The 22,964-nt window shown below is 38.3% G+C and overlaps 1 protein-coding gene across 8 annotated transcripts in view; it reads left to right on the top strand.

The window, feature by feature from the left end:
• Positions 1-22,964, top strand: part of LOC103485496 (protoporphyrinogen oxidase 2) — a 28,106-nt gene that overhangs the window by 3,924 nt on the left and 1,218 nt on the right. For all 8 annotated transcript variants that reach the window (XM_017043976.2, XM_051082667.1, XM_051082666.1 and 5 more), the window contains 10 exons: positions 108-173; positions 460-500; positions 1,032-1,164; positions 1,385-1,555; positions 2,028-2,102; positions 2,766-2,889; positions 2,967-3,075; positions 3,245-3,319; positions 3,450-3,556; positions 22,628-22,781. In XM_017043976.2, coding sequence (XP_016899465.2) covers positions 108-173; positions 460-500; positions 1,032-1,164; positions 1,385-1,555; positions 2,028-2,102; positions 2,766-2,889; positions 2,967-3,075; positions 3,245-3,319; positions 3,450-3,556; positions 22,628-22,740 — 1,014 coding nt within the window. In that variant the 3' untranslated portion in view covers positions 22,741-22,781. The remainder of the gene's footprint in view (positions 1-107; positions 174-459; positions 501-1,031; positions 1,165-1,384; positions 1,556-2,027; positions 2,103-2,765; positions 2,890-2,966; positions 3,076-3,244; positions 3,320-3,449; positions 3,557-22,627; positions 22,782-22,964) is intronic.

Here is a 22,964-nt window from a genome sequence, read left to right as displayed (position 1 = left end):
CTTTTTTTTTAAACCCTTCACCAAAAGGGCCTCTAATAATTTAGTTATTTGTTATTGAGTATTGTATTTAGCATGCCTTCTTTATTCTACTTGTCTTGAATCTTAAGGTTGTTGACTATCTAATTGACCCTATTGTTGCTGGTACAAGTGCTGGAGATCCTGACTCTCTTTCTGTAAGTACTTGCATTTAGCTTTTCTGTTTCTTGTTTTTAGTTATAAAACAAACATGGTTGTATTATTATTATTTCTTTTAAATCATACTAGTAAATAAACTCAAGTTAATGTTCAAACGTTGTTTGCATATTTGACAATTGTCATGCTTAGGGTCGAGTTTTGCTTCCAATCATGCATGAAAAATGCTGCAAATTTGTCATCAATCAACTGATATGCGGAGCATATGTGTTGTTATCCTATTGTAACTAAACCGGTTCTGCTTCCTTTTTTAACTTTTGCTAATAGATGAGTCATTCATTTCCGGAGCTGTGGAATATAGAGAAAAGGTAATATTAATACTCATCTTCACTTTGAATTACTTTATTATTATTATTATGATTTCAGAAACCTAAATAATAAGTTACGTATTTCTTTATTTATAACCCATTAAATTGTTACTGCTCTAATTGAACTTCAATCAAGTCATTCTGGTGCAAATCATGCACTTAGGAAGAGTATCAGGAAAATATCTTTTGGTAACTTTATTTCCAAATTGATGAAATTTAACAATTCTACGACTATTGTAATCAGTGTGTTGATGGATGGCTCTACACGTTCTGTAATCTGGGTCTAAAAGTTTTGTTGCACTGCACCATGCAGTATCATTATCTAGCAAATGAAAAATCAAATTGGAATTGCTTTAGCCTTTCTAGCTGCATACGATGTACATCCTTGGGCTAAATTTTTTACAAGTATTCTAGAATTGGCTCTTTATAAATTGATCTGTCTATAATTAGAAGCAGTCTTGCTATGACATTGTAATGCCTTTTATACAATATGTGTCGATTTTTTTGTTGGTAAGCTTCCTCTTTCCTCAGGTTTGGTTCTATTTTAGCCGGATTAGTCCTCTCAAAATTCTCTACCAAAAAGGAGAGTGGTGGAGTGAGAAATGGTACTACAGAAAAAAGGAAACCTCGCCGTGGTTCCTTTTCCTTTCAGAATGGAATGCAGGTACCTTCTATGGCATTTTCTTTTAACTCCCTCTTTTATAGGATTGGTTCATTTAGTTTCACTGTGGTTGAGTTCATTTTCTATTAACTTGTCTCTTGATAAATGTCAATAACCCTTGTTTTACATGGATAACTGTTGTGTCCTCAGCTGAAACTAAACGTTTGGATTAATCTATCCTGTGGCAGACACTCACTGATACACTAATCCTATCTTGTGGCAGACACTCACTGATACACTAAGCAAAGAGCTTGGTGAGGACGCACTTAAGTTAAGATCTGAAGTTTTGTCACTATCTTACAATGCTGGGAAATACGCATCACAAAATTGGTCACTCATTTATTCTAAGGACAAGAATTCAAAGGATTTAATTGCTGATGCTGTTATCATGACGGTTAGCCCCATTGAAGAATTTTGTTTCCTTTTTATGCATATCTTAGCTTACTAATGTGTTTGATGTGCACAATTCTTTTTATGTTATAAGATCTTTACTGAAGGTACTGTGGTAAGTTTTCCTTCATTAAAGGGAAATGAGCGAAGTTCATGATATCACTATATTGGGGCATTATAAGTTTAGAACTGGGTACCACTGGTTAAAAGAAAACCTAAATTTTAGATTCTCTTGACTGGAACCATCCCTAGGGACAGTTTTAAATATTAATTACATTTATTTTTGTTTTAGATACCTACTCTATCTTGAGTATAGACAAATATTTAAATATTATTATCAATTGATTGTTATTTTCTAAAGCGTCTTATTTTAAGTTTATATTTTTTCTGCTGATTAAAAATAAGTTGAGGCATCTAATGACTCTTTTAGTTAACAACGCGATAATGTAGCTGACCTGGAGCTTGTCTTATTCCAGGCTCCTGTTTGCAGTGTCAGAGAAATGAAGTTTATGAAAGGAGGAATTCCCTTTCCCCTAAATTTTCTTCCCGAGGTAACAAGCACTTATTATGAAAAGAAGAGCAATATGTTATTGTTCTCTCTCGGAGAACTTAATTTTTCTTTGGGCTAGATGGTATGGTTGTTTCCAAGTATTTATACAAGTAAAAAATATGGTCCGCCAAGAAGTCACTACAGTCTGAATTTTTCTTTTATTTTAGTTTAATTGGCGAAGCTCTTGTCCAACATCATTGACTTGCTTCTCTGTTGTATCTAGGTATAATCTTCAGTAAATATGAAGAATTTTTCAACCACCTCTGTACTTGTGTATATACTCTGATTCAATAGTTTGGATTGTTGCTTGTTGTAACACCTTAAACCGATGCACGCATAAATTCTTGCCCAAGTTCTATTCTCAGTGTTTCACTTCAATAGCTAGATGGATGTTTGTGACATCATCCTTGCGTACTTTCTAACTCAACTCCCCATCTGTTATCCCATAGTTTAAACACCTGAACTCCCCTCATGACTTTTTTCTTTCTTTCTTTTGGTACACATAAAGTATTGGGGTCTACTAAAACCGCAAAGAAACTTAGATTTTGTCTGTCTTAGTTCTTGCACAGATGTTGGAAAATCATAAAAATTGGTGATGAAAATTGTATAGTTGACATTCGTTGTTCAAGAGTACCTGAAGTAGACTTCACTATTTTTATTACAGGTGGCTTACATGCCGTTATCCGTCATGATAACTACCTTCAGAAAGGAGAGTGTTAAGCGACCACTGGAAGGATTTGGAGTTCTTGTACCTTCCTTAGAACAACAAAATGGTTTAAGAACCCTTGGTAACATTTATTCGTTCTTTTGGATTACTGAAAACTTACGTTGTTCCTCCAAACAAATGAATAATTCTGCTCTACAGGCACGCTCTTTTCCTCCATGATGTTTCCAAATCGTGCATCAAACGATGAATATCTGTATACTACTTTTATTGGAGGGAGTCGAAACAGGGAGCTTGCAAAGTCATCAACGTTAGGAGAGCTCTTTTTGATTTTCATTATTATGCAAACAAACAAACATACAAACAAAAAATTTCTTCCTGCCATGATTTAATTCAACAAATTGATTTTTTTTGTTTTCTTATTATTACTGTTTTATTCTCGCAAATTGCAACTAACCTTTCCTTCACTTGCTTTCTAGAGACGAGTTAAAGCAAATTGTTACAACGGATCTGAGACAGCTGTTGGGAGTTGAAGGAGAGCCCACTTTTGTCAAGTACATGAATTTTCATTTATCAATCAATTTTCATCTTATCACTTCTAATGGTTTTGATTAGAAATAAATATGTCAAGAACTTTCCTGTGTGCTCACACTTTCTTCTGGTTCATTATGTGTGTAATGACAGCCATTTCTATTGGAGCAAAGCATTTCCCTTATATGGGCGTAACTATGATTCAGTTGTGAAGGCGATTGAAACAATGGAAAAAAATCTTCCTGGTTTCTTTTATGCAGGTAACTAGTATTGAATCTGTAGATGGATATCTTTTAAGTGTACTGAATTAGAATTAGACTTTGAGATTGTTATAATCTTATAGATCCCCTATCATTCACCAATATAGCCGAAGGAGAAAGAAAATTGACACGTGTGGAAAAGAAGGAAAGCAGGGAGTGGATGAAGAAAGTTAGTTAGGGGCATTATAAATAGTCTTTTATTTTGAGAGGGAAAGTCGGTTAATGTTTTCAATTTGTAATAGTTCACAGTTTCATCCTTGAGAGAAAGGATAACCGTTGGTGCTCTAGTTCATGAATTGAGAGAACAATTCATCCCATACTCTCTTGATATTGTAACAAGGATTCCTATCTTGTTTACTATCAATAATATTCAGAAAATTCTTCAAACTCTGGTTCCCATCATATTGGTATCAGAGCGTGTGAATCATTGGGAAGAAATCAAAGATGGTGCAGACACGTATAGAAGAACGATGGGAGGTTTTCGATCAAGAAATGCTTGGAATAAAAAAGGAATTGAGCAAAATACCTGCAATCGAAGCGAATTTGAGCGAATTAACAAAGAGTATTGAGTTGATGAGATTACCATCGGAGAAACAGCAGCAGATTCTTCTGAGATTCATGGAGACAATGGTGAAAGAAAGATCGGTGACGAGCAAACAATTAACGAAATCGATGATATGCGATTCTCTATCCATGAAGATGAAAGAAGGTGAAGGTTCATCGAGCAGAGATACCGGAATCGAAAGAATCGAAAAGCGCGAAAAGAAAACAGATTGTGACGACGGAAGTAATGAACGAAAATTCAAGAAGGTGGAGATGTCGATTTTTAACGAAGGAGATCTCGATTTCTGGTTGTTTCGCGCGGACATGTATTTTCAAATCCATAAACTTACTGATTCCGAAAAAATGATTGTAGCAACAATAAGTTTTGAAGGATCGACATTTAATTGGTATTGATCTCAAGAAGAAACGTAGCAACAATAAGATTGTAGAATATCAAAACTTATTTGACAAGCTGGTGTCTCCGTTACCCAATTTACAAGAAAAGGTGATTGAAGAAACGTTTATGAACGGGTTATGGCTTCGATACCCAATTTACAAGAAAAGGTGATTGACGAAACGTTTATGAACGGGTTATTGCCATGGATTAAAGCAGAGGTTGAATTCTACGAACCAAAAGGATTAGCACTAATGATACGCCGAAGAGAAATACCCATACTACCCTTCCATAAGTGCTAAACCTAATATGATCACAAATGTGAGTGATAACAAGAGTAATACTTTTTCCGATGAGGACGATCACATTAAAGGGAGTGACCACCGGAGAAAACCGAAAGGAAGGTCTAACTAAGAGGCTATCTGATGCCGAATTTCAAGCAAAAAAAAGAGAAAGGGTTGTGTTTCCGATGTAATGAGAAATATTCTCATGACCACAGATGCAAGGCTAAGGAACAAAGGGAACTTCGAATGTTCGTAGTTAATGGCGAGAATGAAGAACTTGAAATCATAGAAGAAGAATAAACTGAGAAGAGAGAACTGAATTAAGTAGAAATCACAAAGGAAAGCAAGACCATGGTGGAGCTTTCCATAAATTCCGTGGTAGGACTATCCAACCTGGGTATTATGAAGGTGAAAGGGATGATTCAAGATCGAGAAGTGGTTGTGTTAATTGACTGTGGTGCCACGTACAACTTCATATCAGATAAGTTGGTTAGTGAATTGCAATTGCCCATGAGAGATACCTTAAACTATGGAGTGATATTAGGCTTGACGCAATTATTAAAGGGAAGGGAGTGTGTGAATCAGTGTAGATATCACTTTTGGTGAATGGGAGGTGATAGAAGACTTTCTACCATTAGAATTGGGAGGAGTGGATGCCATATTAGGAATGCGGTGGTTATATTCCTTAGGCATCTCAGAGGTAGATTGGAAGAATTTGACGATGACTTTTATGCATCAGGACAAGATCATTATTAAAGGAGACCTGAGTTTGACAAAAGCAAGAGTGAGTCCGGAAAACATCATGAAGACGTAGGAAGAATCAAATCAAGGCTTCTTAGTAGAGTCTAGAGCCTTGGAAGGGAGGGAATTGTTATCCGAAGAAGGTATTGAAGAAGTCTTAACTGTGGAAGAATCCGTGGTAGTGGTTTTGAAGAGTTTTGTAGATATTTTTGAATGGCCTGAATAATTACCTCCACGAAGAAATATTGAGCATCACATTCACCTTAAAATGGGTACAAATCTTGTAAATGTCCGACCATATCGATATGTATATCAACAAAAAGCTGAAATGGAAAAATTAGTGGAGGAAATGTTAATCTTCCAGAGTAATTCGTCCCAACACCAGTCCTTATTCAAGCCCAGTATTGTTAGTGAAAAAGAAAGATGGAAGCTGGAGGTTTTGCGTTGATTATCGGGCTTTAAACAACGTTACTATACCAAATAAATTTCCTATACCCGTGATAGAGGAACTTTTCGATGAGCTAAATGGTGCAACCTTGTTTACAAAGATTGACCTGAAGGCACACTACCATTAAATCAGGATGTGTGTTGGCGACATTGAGAACACAACTTTTCGTACGAGGGGCATTATGAATTCTTGGTGATGCCATCTGGGTTGACAAACACAACTTCTACCTTTCAATCACTGATGAACACTATATTTCGATTGTATCTAAGAAAGTTTGTGCTAGTGTTTTTTGATGACATCCTAGTATACAGTCGAGATTTGGAAGGACATATGTAGCATTTGAAACTAGTTTTGGAAATTTTGAGGAAAATGAGTTGTATGCCAACAAGAAGTGTAGCTTCGCAAGAACCAGGGTAGAATATCTCGGGCGCGTCATTTCTGGTCATGGAGTGGAGGTAGACCTAGAGAAGATTCGAGCAATCAAAGAGTGGCCTGTCCCTACAAATGTTAGAGAAGTTCGGGGGTTTTTGGGCTTAATTGGTTATTATGGAAAATTCGTGCAACATTATGGATCCATAGTAGCTTCATTGACCCAGTAGTCAATAGAAGCTCAAGAAGCTTTTACAACAAGCCATGATGAGTCTCCTTGTATTGGCCTTGTCAGATTTTAGCATGCCCTTTGAGATAGAAACTGACGTGTCTAGGTTTGGAATAGGGGCAATCTTAATACAAGCTAAGCGTCTAATTGAATATTACAGTCATACATTGGCTATAAGGGACATGGCTAAACCAGTCTACGAAAGAGAACTAATGGCAGCAGTAGAACAGTGCAAAAGTGGAGACCATACTTGCTTGGAAGAAAATTCATAGTGAAGACTGATCAACGATCCTTGAAGTTCTTGCTAGAAGAGAGGTCATTCAGCCACAATATCAGAAATGGATAGCAAAGTTGCTTGGCTATTCCTTTGAAGTGGTGTATAAACCTGGTTTGGAGAACAAGGCTACTTATCCAGAATGCCTCCAACAGGTCATCTTTATAACTTGACAGCTCCAACCTTAATTGATTTGACAATAATTAAAGAAGAGGTGGAGAAGGATGAGCAATTGAAGAAGATAATATCTGAATTAGAAAAAGTTGAAGGAGAGACATAAGGGAAATATTCTATACAGCAGGGGATGTTGAAGTATAAGGATTGGTTAGTGATTTCTAAATCATTCACATTGATTCCCACAATGTTGCATACATATCATGATTCTGTATTTTGAGGGCATTTGGATTCTTGAGGACACATAAACGTCTAACTGGGGAGATCTTTTGGGAGGGAATGAAGCAAGTTGTAAAGAAGTACTGTGAAGAATGCTTAGCGTGTTAGAAGAATAAATCATTAGCATTATCTCTTGCAGGGTTGTTGTTTCCTTTGGAAATTCCTAATCGTGTATGGGATGACATTTCCATGGATTTTATTAAGAGGCTACCAAAATCCAATGGTTTCGAGGTGATTTTAGTGGTGGTGGATCGGTTTAGCAAATATGGCCATTTCTTAGCCTTAAAGCACCCCTACAATGCAAAGACAGTGACTGATTTGTTTGTTAAAGAAGTAGTGAGGCTTGATGGCTATCCTTAATCGATAGTGTTCGATAGAGACAATGTGTTCTTGAGTAATTTTTCGAAAGAACTTTTCAAATTGGCTGGCACAAGGTTAAACCGCAACGCTGCATTCATCCACAATCGATGAGCAAGTTGTGATAGTAAACCAAGGATTAGGAAGTTACCCTTTGATATATTATGGAGATCGAGATACTCCAAATTCAACGCTTGATGAGCAGTTGAAGGAGAGATGTATTTTTGGGAGCCTTAAAAGAGCATTCAAGGGTTGCACAGGATAAAATGAAAAAATATGCAAACTTGAGGAGAGAAGTTGAGTATCAAGTGGAAGACATGGTTTTTTTGAAGATCAACGGTAGGTTTCATTGAGAAGGAAGAGAAATGAGAAGCTTTCTCTTAAATTTTTTGGTCCTTATAAGATTGTTGAAAGAATAGGATCGGTAGCATATAAGCTAGAATTGCCTAGCAGTGTAGCTATACATCAAGTGTTTCATGTGTCACAATTGAAGAAATGCTTGGCCAGCATACTGAGAATCAGCAGGAAATTCCATATGTAGCAGAGAATCATGAGTGGAGGGCGTGCCTGATGAAGTGTATGGGCACCCGAAAAACAAAGTTGGTTGATGGGATGTTTTGGTAAGTTGGAAGGGGCTACCAAGACATGAAGCTACATGGAAATGCTATGAAGATATTCAACAATGATTTACAGAGCTTCATCTTGAGGACAAGCTAAATTTGGAGAAGGAATGTAATATAGACCCCCTATCATTCACCAATAAAGCCGAAGGAGAAAGAAAATTGACACGTACAGAAAAGAAGGAAAGCACGAGTGGATGAAGAAAGTTAGTTAAGGGCATTATAATTAGTCTTTTATTTTGAGAGGAAAAGTCAGTTAATGTTTTTAGTTTGTAATAGTTCACTGTTTCATCCTTGAAAGAAAGGAAAACAGTTGGTACCCTAGTTCATAGAATTGAGATTCTCTCGATTCATCCCATACTTTCTTGATTTTGTAACAAGGATTCCGATCTTGTTTACTATCAATAATATTCAGAAAATTATTCAAACTCTGGTTCCCATCATAATTCGTAAAACTTTTAAGTTGGACCAAAATTTATTTTTTGTGCATCTTCTTTTATTTGGATTTGATGATTAGTTGTCCTTGCGTAGAAAATGATTATTTTGATTAACAATGACTAACATGAGACATAGTAATATGAAGATTCTTTTTTTTTTTTTTTTTTTCCTTTCAAGAGGAGAAGCATATGAAGATTCAAATCGAGAATCTCTTTTTTGATACTATTTTAAATAATTACTAGTTTCAAAATTTTAAGCTAAATTTCTCTAATTAAAAGCTGGTAAGTTCAAGGTTTATACAATCATCGAGCTTTCTTTCTTAAATCATATTAAACTTTGAACTTTTTGGTTTTTGTTTTTGTTTTATTTTACTTTTCGACTAGCTTCCTACCTATTTGGAGCCTAAGCAAAATGTTAAAATCCTATGATTTAATCTGATGTGTCATACTGTTTGTTACTTTCAATTTTTCTATCTTAAATAATAAGTACGATTTCATTTTTGGCAGTTGTGATGGGAACCATATTTTGAAGAATTTTACAAAAATTATTGATTATGTTCAAGGTAATAATCCTTGTTACAATATCACGATAAAATGAGAGAATTGAGAGAATCTCAATTCTTGGACTAGGGCACTTCTGTTATTCTTTCTTTCAAGAATGAAACAGAAAGTAATATACTTCAAAATTCTTAACCAACTTCCCCCCAAAAAGTAAAGGACTATTTATAACATTTTTTAACTATTTCTCTTCTACCCCGTGCTTCTCCTTATTTCCGCACGTGCTTGCGTTCTTATTTCTTCTACTATATTGGTGAATGATAGGAGGTCTATCATTACTCTCCCTCTCCAAACTCAGCTTGTCCTCAAGCTGAAACTCTGGAAATCGTTGCTAAATCTCTTCATAGCACTCTCATGTAGCTTCTGGCAACCCTTCAACTTATCAAAACATCCCATCCTCCAGCTTTGTTTTTTAAGTACCCATACACTTCATTAGGAATTGCTTTCCACTCATGATTTTTTGTTATATAAGGTATGTCATGCTGATTTTCAGTATGCTGGCCAAACATTTTCTTCAATTGTGACACATGAAACACCGGGTGTATGGCTGCACTGCTAGCCCTAATCTTTCAATAATCTTATAGGGACCCAAGAATTTAGGAGACAATTTCTCATTTCTCTTCCTTCTCTATGAAACTAGCCGGTATGGTCTAATTTTCAAAAAGAATGTCTCCTACTTCGTACTCCACTTCTCTCCTCATATATGCATGTTTCTTCTTTTTATCCCGTGGAACTCTCAAGTGCTCTTTCAACACCCTTAAAACCACATCTCTCTCCTTCAACTACTCATCAAGCGTTGAATTTGGGGTATCTCTATCACCTTAGTATATCAAAATGGTTTTACTCCGAGGGACCTTTGGTATGTAGTATTATACCAAAATTCTGCCCAATGCAACCACCGAATCCATTCTTTTGGTCGTTCTCCACAAAAGCACCGTGAATAGTTCTCTAATCCTCGATTTACCACTCCAATTTGACCATCCGACTGTGGATGATATGTAGTACTATGGTTTAGTTTCGTGCCATCCCAGGGGAAGTAAAATCCATGGATATGTCATCCCACATATGATATGCAGTACTATGATAATATTTTGGCAACCCCTCAATAAAATCCATGGATATGTCATCCCACACACGATTAGGGATTTCCAAAGGAAGTAACAACCCTACGGGGGATAATGCTAGTGATTTATTTTTCTGACAAACCAAGCATTCCTCACAATATTTTTTAACGTCTTGCATCTTTCCCTCCCAAAAAAGTTCTCCAGTTAGACGTTTATATGTTCTCAAAAACCCCGAATGTCTACTAAATATAGAATCATGGTAAAAATGTAGGATTGTAGGAATCAAGGTAGAGGATTTAGAAATCACTAACTGATCTTTATACTTTAATATTCCCTGCTGTATAGAGTATTTTCCCTTTGCTTTCCCTTCGATCTCCTCTAATTCAAACATTTTCTTCTTTAAACTCTCATCTTTCTCTACTTCTTCTTTAATAACTGCCAAGTCAATGAGAGTTGGGGCTGTCAAATTGTAGAGATGGACCGTTGGAGGCATTTTAGATAAGGCATCAACGACCTTGTTTTCTAGTCCGAGCTTATATATGACTTCAAAGTAATAGCCAAGCAATTTGCTATCCATTTCTGATATTGTGGCTGTATGACCCTTTGCTCTAACAAAAATTTCAAGGATCGCCGATCACTCTTCACTATGAATTTTCTTCCAAGTAAATATGGCCTCCATCTTTGCATTGTGAGCACTACTGCCATTAATTCTCTCTCATAAACCGGTTTAGCTCGGTCTCTTATAGCCAATGTATGACTATAGTATGCAATTGGACGCCTTAGCCTATATCAAGACTACCTCTATCCTAAATCCTGATGCATTGATTTCTATCTCACAAGGCATGCTAAAATCTGGCAAAGCTAATACAGGTAAAGTCATCTTTGCTTGCTGCAATTTATCAAAGCCTCTTTAGCTTCACTCGACCATTTAAATCCCCCCATCTTTAACAATTGAGTTAATGGTGCTGTTATAGAACCATAGTGTTGCACAAACTTTCTGTAGTAGCTAGTCAAACCCAAGAAATCTCGACTTCTCTAATGTTTGTAGGGACGGGCCATTCTTTAATTACTCTGATCTTCTCTGGATCTACCTCCACTCCTTGACCAAAAATAATGTGCCCAAGGTATTCTACCCTAGTTCGTGCGAAACTACATTTCTTCTTATTGGCATACAACTCATTATTTCTCAACACTTCTAAGACTGTTTCAACTGCTGCATATGTGTTTCCAAATCACGGCTGTAGATCAGAATGTCATCGAAGAACACTAATACAAACTTCCTTAGATATAGTCGAAATATAGCGTTCATTAATGATTGAAAAGTGGAAGTTGCGTTCGTCAAACCCAAATGGCATCACCATAAATTCATAATGCCCTTCGTGAGTATGAAAAACTGTTTTCTTAATATCCTTAGCACACATTCTAATATGATGGTAGCCTGCTTTCAGATCAATCTTGGCAAATAATGCTGCACCGTTCAATTCATCAAACAATTCCTCTATCATTGGTATAGGAAATTTATCTAGTATAGTCACGTTATTCAAGGCTCGATAATCAATGCAAACCTCCAGCTCCCATCCTTCTTCTTCACCAATAGTACTAGACTAGAATAGGGATTGGTGCTTGGTCGGATCACTCCAGAAGATAACATCTACTCTATTGGTTTTTCCATTTCAGCTTTCTGTTGGTATGCATATCGGTATGGTTGAACATTCACCGGATCATTACCCTTGTTAAGGTGAATATGATGCACAATACTTCTTCGAGGAGGTAGTTTTTCAGGCCACTAAAAAGCATCTCCAAAACTCTTTAAAACCACAGCCATTGTTTCTTCCAATGTTAGGACTTCTTCAATTTCCTCCTCTTTCTTCCAATGTTAGGACTTCTTCAATTTCCTCCTTCCCTGTTAACCATTCACTTCCTTCCAACACTCTACATTCTACTAAGAAGCTTTGATCTGAATCCTCCCATGTTTTCATAATATTTTTCAAACTCACCGGCCTTTGTTAAGCTTGGGCCCCCATTAATAACTATCTTCTTATTTTGATGCATAAAAGAAATCATTAAATTTCTCCAATCTACCTCTGTGATAACCAAGGAATATAGCCACTGAATTCCTAATATGGCATCCACTCCACCCAACTCCAATGGCAAAAAAATCTTCAATCACCTCCCATTCGTTGAATAATACTCCCACTGATTCACACACTCCTTTTCCCTTAATCGCTGTGCCCGAGTCGAGAATAACTCTATAGTTTGAAGTATCTCTCATGGTTAATTGTAGTTCCTTAACCAGTTTCTCTGATATAAAGTTATGTGTGACACCGCAATCAACTAGCACAACCACTTCTTTGTCTTGAAGCTTCCCTTGTACCTTCATAGTGTTCGGATTGGATAATCCTACCACAGAATTGATGGAGAGCTCTACCATAGCCCTGCTTTCCTTGGTAATTTCCACTGAATTTAATTCCTTCCTCTCTGTTTCCTTCTCTATATTTTCAAACTCTTCATCCTCAGCTTTAACTACAAACATCCAAAGCTACCTTTGTTCCTTGGCTTTGCATTTGTGATCAAGAAAATATTTCTCATTACATTAGAAGCATGACCCTTTCTCCTTTCTTGCTTAAAATTCAGCATTAGACAGTCTCTTAGTCAGAAAATCTTTTCGATTGTGGTTTTCTTCTGTAGCTACTCCTCTCAATGTTATAGTCCTCATTGGAAAAGTAGTATTATTTTTGTTTTCATTTGCCGTAGTAACTATATTAGATATAGTGTTTACAGAAGGATAGTATGGGTATTTCCCTCCAAAGTACCCTTTAAGATATACTTCTCCCCGAATGATTTCTCTATTCTCTACCATTTGAGCTATTCGCATCATCTGTGATAATCCTTTTGGTTCGCAAAACTCAACCTCTGCTTTGATCCACAGTAAGAGACCATTCATAAATGTTTCTTCGATCACCTTCTCTTGTAGATCGGGTAATGGAGCCACTAACTTGCCGAACAAGTTTCGATACTTTTCAATTGTCGACTCGTCTAATCCACAGAAATTGGCCACATATCGATCCCTTCCTAATCAATCGGAATCGGACTAACAACCATTCCTTCAAATTCGCCCAATCTATAAATTTCTCTCGCTCTTCTTGAGACCTATACCAATTCAATGCCGGTCCTTCAAAACTTATTGTGGCTACGATAATTTTTTCAGTATCAGTAAGTTTATGGATTTGAAAGTACCAGTTGGCGCGAAACAACCAAGAATCGGGATCTTCTCCATTGAAAATCGGCATCTCCACCTTCGTTGAACGAAACTTTTCCATCGTCATTCTCTGTTCCTTTTCCATGTCTTTCAATTACGGTATCGCGGCTTGATGAACCTTCATTTTCCTTCATCTTCGTTGATGTAGAATCGCGAATCGCCGATTCTGTCAATCTCTCACTCGCCATTGACCTCTCCTTTCACCATCGTCTCCATGAACATCTGTTTCTGTTTCTCCGACTGCAATCTCATCAACTCTAGGTTCTTCGTTATTTCACTTTGACTTGGCTTAATCACTGGTATTTTACTCAATTCCCTCTTCGTCCCGATCATTTCTTGATCGAAAACTTCCAATCTCTCCTCGATCCGTGTTTGCACAATTCTCGATTTCCTTCCCAGGTTTCACACTCTCTGATGCCAATATGATGAGAACCCGATTTTGAAGAATTTTACGAATATTATTGATTATGTTCAAGGTAATAATCCTTGTTACAATATCACGAAAGAATGAGAGAATCTCAATTTTTGGACTAGGGGCACTTGTGTTATTCTTTCTTTAAAAAATGAAACAGAAAGTAACACTTCAAAATTCTTAACTAACTTTCCTCCCAAAAAGAAAGACTATTAGTAACATTTTTTAACTAACTATGATTCAGTTGTGAAGGCGATTGAAACAATGGAAAAAAATCTTCCTGGTTTCTTTTATGCAGGTAACTAGTATTGAATCTGTAGATGGATATCTTTTAAGTGTACTGAATTAGAATTAGACTTTGAGATTGTTATAATCTGATAGATCCCCTATCATTCACCAATATAGCCGAAGGAGAAAGAAAATTGACACGTGTGGAAAAGAAGGAAAGCAGGGAGTGGATGAAGAAAGTTAGTTAGGCGCATTATAAATAGTCTTTTATTTTGAGAGGGAAAGTCGGTTAATGTTTTCAATTTGTAATAGTTCACAGTTTCATCCTTGAGAGAAAGGATAACCGTTGGTGCTCTAGTTCATGAATTGAGAGAACAATTCATCCCATACTCTCTTGATATTGTAACAAGGATTCCTATCTTGTTTACTATCAATAATATTCAGAAAATTCTTCAAACTCTGGTTCCCATCATATTGGTATCAGAGCGTGTGATTGATTGGGAAGAAATCAAAGATGGTGCAGACACGTATAGAAGAACGATGGGAGGTTTTCGATCAAAAAATGCGTGGAATAAAAAAGGAATTGAGCAAAATACCTGCAATCGAAGCGAATTTGAGCGAATTAACAAAGAGTATTGAGTTGATGAGATTATCATCAGAGAAACATGTTAGGAACCTTCACCTGCACTCAGAAAAACCCAACAAACTACAAGAAACAGAGGCAGCACTCTGTGGATTCTTTATTTATATAAAGGGAGAATGAGTTCACAAGAAAGCTTAAACAACTCAAACAAAGAGCTAGCTAACGGAAAGAAAATAACAACAAAATAAACAGTAGCAGAATTCCAGCAATTAGAGATGCTGGTGTCTCCCTTCAGCCTCCACAGCAGTCTTTTCTCAAAATCAAAACCTGCCCTCAGCAATCCCTAAACATCCCTTAAATATTCCCCTCTTTTTTTGTTAGTGGGTCCCACCCCTTCTCTCAGCCTATTCGTTATTCATTCTTGTCTTGGGCCGGGCTGTCTATATGGATATTGGATTTCCTTCCTCTACGTTTATACGTATTTATGATAGGAGGTCTTACAATACCGGTGGGTTCAAAGTTCACCTTTGACAAATTTCACATTGCTCTACGTACTTCTTAACGTCGTTTTTCATGCCCATCAAGTGTATCTCTCCATTCATCCTCTTGTATGTTCGGAGAAACCCCGAATGACCTCCTAATACCGAGTCATGGAAGGTGTGCAGTAGTGATGGAATAAGGGTGGATTTTCTGGATAAAACTAACCTTCCTTTGTAAAATAAATTTTCCGCTTTCCACTTGTAGTTGGCTTTGCCTTCCGGGTCTTCCTTCAAGATTTCAATGATACCTTGCAACTCCTCATCTTTTTCCACTTCCGTTGTTACTATGTCAATGTCTAACAGCCCGTGAGCCATTAAAGAGTGGAATTCGGCCGGTAGCTTCACTCGTGATAGGGCATCAGCCGCTTTATTTTGTAAACCGGGTTGATACAGAATTTCAAAATCATATCCCAACAATTTTGTTAACCATTTTTGGAATTGTGGTTGCACCTCCCTCTGCTCCAATAAAAATTTCAATGCCTTTGTAAGACCTCCTATTATTAATGTGTATAAGAGGAGGGGTAAGAAAGGAAAGTTACATGACAGCAAGGAGGAAAGAGAGAATGGAAATGAAATAGTGGGTTAGTGGAGCAGCAAGTGGGCCCTACAGGATCATCTTGTGTGTCCTATTCGGCCAAATGTCCTATAAATAGCAAGGGGAGGGTAGCATTCTAGGTATGAGAGATTTATGAAGAATGTTTTGATAAAGAAGAGAGATTGGCGGCTGGGGAACCCTACCTTAGCCTAGGAGAATAGGTTGGTTGGTTCTTTACTGTTTTCCTTGTTTTATTTCCTAGTTATTTCTATCATATATCTTGTATCTACTGTTTTTGGCAATATAAATATATAAACACAGAGTGCTGCCTCTGTTTTTGCCCTTGAGTTAGTAAAAGAATATAAGAAAGAAGTGAGAATCCTCACAATTGGTATCAGAGCCTTGTCAAACTGGGAGTGATTACAAGACTGATGGCACAACGACAAATGGAAGAAAGGCTGGAGGGAACGGAAAAAGAGGTGTTGAGCCTCAAGGAAATGATGCTGGAGATGAAGAAAAGTATGGACAGATTGGCCGATGAGTTGAGGGACCAGTCTTATAAGAAAAAGGAAGAATCGGGCACATCCGACGGGTCCGTTATGAAAATGAAAGGAAAAATGGAAGAGACAGATGTAACTGGAGAAATACATATCCACCAGATCGATCGAAGCAAATATAAGAAGCTGGAAATGCCCATGTTTCTGGGAGAAAATCCAGAATCCTGGGTTTACCGGGCAGAGCACTTTTTTGAGATCAACAACTTACCAGAAGCAGAAAAGGTCAAGGTGGCAGTGGTGAGCTTTGGACAAGATGAAGTGGACTGGTACAGGTGGAGCCACAATAGGAGAAAGGTGGAATCGTGGGAAGATCTGAAGACCAGAATGTTTGAATTCTTCAGGGATACTGGACAGAAAAGCTTGGGGGCTAGGCTAATACGCATTCAACAAGAAGGCTCCTACAGTGATTATGTTAAGAAGTTCGTGAATTACTCGGCACCTCTCCCACACATGGCTGAAAGCGTGCTCCGTGTGCCTTCTTAACTGGCTTAGAACCTGCGCTTCAAGCTGAAGTGATGAGTCGACACCCTCAAACACTAGAAGATTGTATGATGGCAGCCCAGTTGGTGAATGACCGTAACTTAGCACTCAAATTGGCACAAGCAGAGGTGGGTATGATCGAACCAAAAAGAAGCGAATCAGTTGGTAATAAGGTGCAATGGAACAACGATAAAGGGATGATGAGGAAAAATGAGTTCCAAATGAAGCAAATAACTATACCCCTCAAGGGAAGTTATCAAAAAGGAGAGCCCCCCGTTAAAAGACTGTCTGATGCCGAATTTAGAGCACGTTTAGACAAGGGTCTCTGTTTTAGGTGTAATGAGAAATACTCTCATGGACATCGATGCAAAATCAAAGAAAAAAGGGAGCTCATGCTCTTTATCTTGAATGAAGAAGAAAGCACCGAGGAAGGGGAAGGTTCAGAGGCACCAAACACAGGACCAGTAGAGATCAATCAGTTGGAAGAGCCGGAAGAAACTATGATCGAATACCGGGCCATCACCAGTTTGACAACTAAGGGAACTATGAAGCTGAGAGGAATAGTCAAAGGAAAAGAGGTTATTGTATTGATTGACAGTGGGGCAACCCACAATTTCATTCATCATGAGCTGGTCACGGAAAGGAAAATCCCCATCAATAGAAACACTCAGTTTGGGATTACTATTGGCAATGGCACAAGTTGTAAAGGAGAGGGCATTTGTAGCAAAGTGGAAATCCAGCTTGAAGGGCTAAGAGTAGTAACTGATCTGTTGGTTGTGGGACTGGGGACAATAGACGTGGTGCTGGGAATGCAATGGTTGGATACAACAGGCACCATGAAGATTCATTGGCCATCGTTGACAATGGTCTTTTGGAAAGAAGGGAATAAGGTGGTTTTAAAAGGAGACCCGGCTTTGATAAGGGCAGAATGTTCACTCAAGACCTTAGAGAAAACATGGGAAGCGGAAGATCAAGGTTTTTTGCTTGATTGGCAAAGATATGAGATCGAAAATGAGGATGCTGATAGCAAAAACACGAGCCAAACAGGAGATGAAGAGGGATTACCAATGATTCAGTTCTTACTCCATCAATACTCCGATGTGTTTAACAGTCCGACCACTCTACCACCCAAGAGAATCATCGATCACCGCATACTCACTCTACCGGGGCAGAAGCCAATCAATGTCCGACCTTATAAGTACGGCCATCAACAGAAAGAAGAGATAGAAAAGCTAGTCATTGAAATGCTGCAAACCGGAATCATTAGACCAAGTCACAGCCCTCTCTCAAGTCCAGTGCTGTTAGTCAAGAAAAAAGATGGCGGCTGGAGGTTTTGCGTCGATTACAGGAAGCTAAATAAGATTACAATAGCTGATAAGTTTCCCATTCCGGTTATTGAAGAACTCTTGGATGAGTTACATGGGGCCACGGTGTTTTCCAAATTAGATTTAAAGTCAGGTTACCATCAAATCCGAATGAAAGAAGAAGATATCGAGAAGACTGCGTTTAGGACGCATGAAGGCCATTACGAATTCGTGGTGATGCCATTTGGTCTAACCAACGCACCTGCCACTTTTCAATCCCTCATGAATCAGGTATTTAAGCCTTTTCTCCGGCGTTGTGTTTTGGTTTTCTTTGATGATATACTAGTCTATAGTTCGGACATAACAGAACATGAGAAACACTTAGGAATGGTGTTTGCAACACTAAGAGACAACCAGTTGTATGCTAATCGCAAGAAATGCGTTTTCGCTCACTCACAAATACATTACTTGGGCCATGTTATCTCAAAATATGGAGTAGAGGCCGATCAGGATAAAGTTAAATGTATGCTACAGTGGCTGAAACCCAAAGATGTGACAGGTTTAAGGGGTTTTTTGGGGCTGACGGGCTACTATAGGCGTTTTGTCAAAAGTTATGGTGAGATTGCAGCACCCCTGACTAAACTACTGCAGAAGAACGCTTTCAAATGGGATGAGAATGCCACCCTTGCATTTGAAAGTCTGAAATCTGCAATGTCTACCATACCAGTACTGGCATTACCCGATTGGTCTTTACCCTTTATGATAGAAACTGATGCCTCAGGTAGTGGATTGGGAGCAGTACTATCCCAGAACAGCCATCCCATAGCATTCTTCAGTCAGAAATTGTCTACAAGGGCTCAAGCCAAGTCCATATACGAGAGAGAATTGATGGCTGTAGTATTATCCGTGCAAAAGTGGCGGCATTATCTTTTAGGAAGGAGATTCACCATTATGTCAGACCAAAAAGCTCTAAAGTTTTTATTGGAGCAGAGAGAGGTACAACCACAGTTCCAAAAGTGGTTAACCAAGTTATTGGGATATGACTTTGAAATTTTGTACCAACCGGGACTCCAAAATAAGGCAGCAGATGCTCTTTCAAGGATGGATCATTCAATAGAATTAAAGGCGCTGTCAACAACAGGGATTGTAGACATGGAAGTAGTTACAAAGGAAGTCGAGAAAGATGAAGAACTTCAACTCCTAGTCCAACAGTTGCAGACTAACCCAGCATTGGAGGGAAAATACTCTTTAACAAATGGCACGCTAATGTATAAAGGAAGGGTGGTGCTGTCCAAATCATCTTCAATTATACCCAGCCTTTTACACACCTTCCATGATTCGATTTTGGGTGGCCATTCAGGATTTTTGAGGACTTACAAGCGAATGAGTGGTGAGCTGTTTTGGAAAGGTATGAAAGAAGACATCAAGAAGTATGTTGAACAGTGTGAAATCTGCCAAAGAAATAAGAGTGAAGCAACCAAACCGGCAGGGGTTCTACAACCATTACCCATACCCGACCGCATATTGGAAGATTGGACTATGGACTTCATCGAAGGATTGCCTAAAGCAGGAGGTATGAACGTGATTATGGTGGTCGTAGACCGGCTGAGTAAATATGCTTACTTTGTCACCATGAAGCATCCGTTTTCAGCAAAGCAAGTTGCCATGGAATTCATTGATAAGATAGTTCGAAGACACGGCATCCTTAAGTCAATTATATCAGATAGGGACAAAATATTTGTAAGCAATTTTTGGAAAGAACTATTTTATGCCATGGATACCATCCTTAAACGAAGCACTGCCTTTCATCCTCAAACTGATGGCCAAACAGAACGGGTCAATCAGTGTTTAGAAACCTACTTAAGGTGCTTTTGTAATGAGCAACCAAACAAATGGCATCAGTTCATTCCATGGGCAGAGTTATGGTACAACACCACATTCCATTCGTCAACACGCACAACTCCTTTTCAGACTGTGTATGGTAGACCCCCACCACCCCTGATATCCTATGGAGATAAGAAGACACCTAATGATGAAGTTGAAACATTGCTGAAAGAAAGAGATTTGGCTATTAGTGCGCTCGAGGAAAATCTCACAATCGCTCAAAACAGAATGAAGAAGTTTGCGGACTCAAAGAGGAGAGAACTTAAGTTTAAAGTAGGAGATGAAGTCTATCTGAAGTTGAGACCCTACCGGCAGCGCTCCTTAGCAAGGAAAAGGGCAGAAAAGCTAGCTCCTAAATATTATGGGCCGTATCGCATCACTGAGACCATAGGAGAAGTGGCATACCGACTTGATTTACCACCCGAAGCATCAATTCATAATGTTTTCCACATATCACAGCTCAAACTGAAACTAGGCAACCAACACAACGTCCAAACCCAACAACCACAGCTCACAGCAGAGTTCGAATTACAACTTTGGCCGGAGACAGTCTTAGGCATACGTTGGAGTCCTGAATTGGGAGCCAATGAATGGCTGGTGAAATGGAAAGGAGTGCCAGACAGTGAAGCCACCTGGGAATCAGTTTACTCAATGAATCAATAGTTTCCTTCATTCCACCTTGAGGACAAGGTGATTTTGGAACCCCGGGGTATTGTAAGACCTCCTATTATTAATGTGTATAAGAGGAGGGGTAAGAAAGGAAAGTTACATGACAGCAAGGAGGAAAGAGAGAATGGAAATGAAATAGTGGGTTAGTGGAGCAGCAAGTGGGCCCTACAGGATCATCTTGTGTGTCCTATTCGGCCAAATGTCCTATAAATAGCAAGGGGAGGGTAGCATTCTAGGTATGAGAGATTTATGAAGAATGTTTTGATAAAGAAGAGAGATTGGCGGCTGGGGAACCCTACCTTAGCCTAGGAGAATAGGTTGGGTTGTTCTTTACTGTTTTCCTTGTTTTATTTCCTAGTTATTTCTATCATATATCTTGTATCTACTGTTTTTGGCAATATAAATATATAAACACAGAGTGCTGCCTCTGTTTTTGCCCTTGAGTTAGTAAAAGAATATAAGAAAGAAGTGAGAATCCTCACAGCCTTCCGATCTGAAATAATCGTGAATTTTCTGCCTAGCACGTAATGGCGCCATTTCTGTACAGCCATCACTACCGCCATTAACTCCCTTTCATAAATGGATTTTGCTTGGGCTCGAGGAGATAATTTCTGACTAAAATAGGCTATCGGTCTGTGGTTTTGAGAAAGAACAGCCCCCAAACCTGTCCCCGAAGCATCGGTTTCAATGATGAATGGTAACGAGAAATCTGGAAGGGCCAAAACCGGTACTGATATCATCGCTTGTTTTAACGATTCAAAGGCTGCTGTAGCGTCTTCACCCCAATGGAACCCATTCTTCTGTAGTAATTTGGTCAGCGGCGCAGCAATGTTTCCATAATTTTTGACGAACCTCCGGTAGTATCCCGTCAACCCAAGGAACCCTCTTAGTTCTGAGACACTAGTGGGCTGAGGCCAATTAACCATGGATTTCACCTTCTCGCCATCGGCTTCTACCCCTTTTTTTGATATCCAGTGACCCAGATAGTTAATTCTTGATATCCACGAAACTTTTCCATCGTCATTCTCTGTTCTTTTTCCATGTCTTTCAATTACGGTATCGCGGCTTGATGAACCTTCATTTTCCTTCATCTTCGTTGATGTAGAATCGCGAATCGCCGATTCTGTCAATCTCTCACTCGCCATTGACCTCTCCTTTCACCATCGTCTCCATGAACACCTGTTTCTGTTTCTCCGACTGCAATCTCATCAACTCTAGGTTCTTCGTTATTTCACTTTGACTTGGCTTAATCACTGGTATTTTACTTAATTCCCTCTTCGTCCCGATCATTTCTTGATCGAAAACTTCCAATCTCTCCTCGATCCGTGTTTGCACAATTCTCGATTTCCTTCCCAGGTTTCACACTCTCTGATGCCAATATGATGAGAACCCGATTTTGAAGAATTTTACGAATATTATTGATTATGTTCAAGGTAATAATCCTTGTTACAATATCACGAAAGAATGAGAGAATTGAGAGAATCTCAATTTTTGGACTAGGGGCACTTGTGTTATTCTTTCTTTAAAAAATGAAACAGAAAGTAATACACTTCAAAATTCTTAACTAACTTTCCTCCCAAAAAGTAAAAGACTATTAGTAACATTTTTTAACTAACTATTTCTCTTCTACACCGTGCTTCTCCTTATTTCCGCACTGCTTGCTTTCTTATTTCTTCTACTGTATTGGTGAATGATAGGAGGTCTATAAGTTGCCACGTATTTCCATGTTTATTCATTATTGGCGTTATATTTTGACTTTAAAAATGGTGGCAACAGTTATTTAGACCCTCCGCGTTTGATAATCATTGGACATGCACCCTTAGATGCATGGTTGCACACAGTAAATGTTGCATACTTTTGATGCCTTGTGAATTGTATATTGTCAGCCTTATGAATCACGTACCATGTAGGTAACCACAGGGATGGTTTGTCTGTTGGCAAATCTATAGCCTCCGGATGTAAAGCTGCTGATCTTGTAATTTCTTATCTGGAATCTTCTACTGACCAATCATGCGCTGAATAACAACATTAATCGGAAAAATAAAAGTGCAACCTTGTTATACAGTGAGTGATTTTACCCTTTTCTACTGGCTCCTTTCATTTTCCTAGAATCGAAGGGTTGCATCCAATTACTTTCTCGAGGTAGCCTGTGGCCATTTTGGGTGGACACGGGTAAATTTTTAGATTTGATTATGTCATTAATTTAACAAATGAAAAGCCAAGGCCGAGATATGCTTTATTTGTTAT

The sequence above is a fragment of the Cucumis melo genome, chromosome 3 (assembly GCF_025177605.1).
Source record: "Cucumis melo cultivar AY chromosome 3, USDA_Cmelo_AY_1.0, whole genome shotgun sequence".
Lineage (NCBI taxonomy): Eukaryota > Viridiplantae > Streptophyta > Magnoliopsida > Cucurbitales > Cucurbitaceae > Cucumis > Cucumis melo.
The sequence above is the reverse complement of the archived record's forward strand: the minus strand, read 5'-3'. Positions and strand labels throughout refer to the sequence as shown.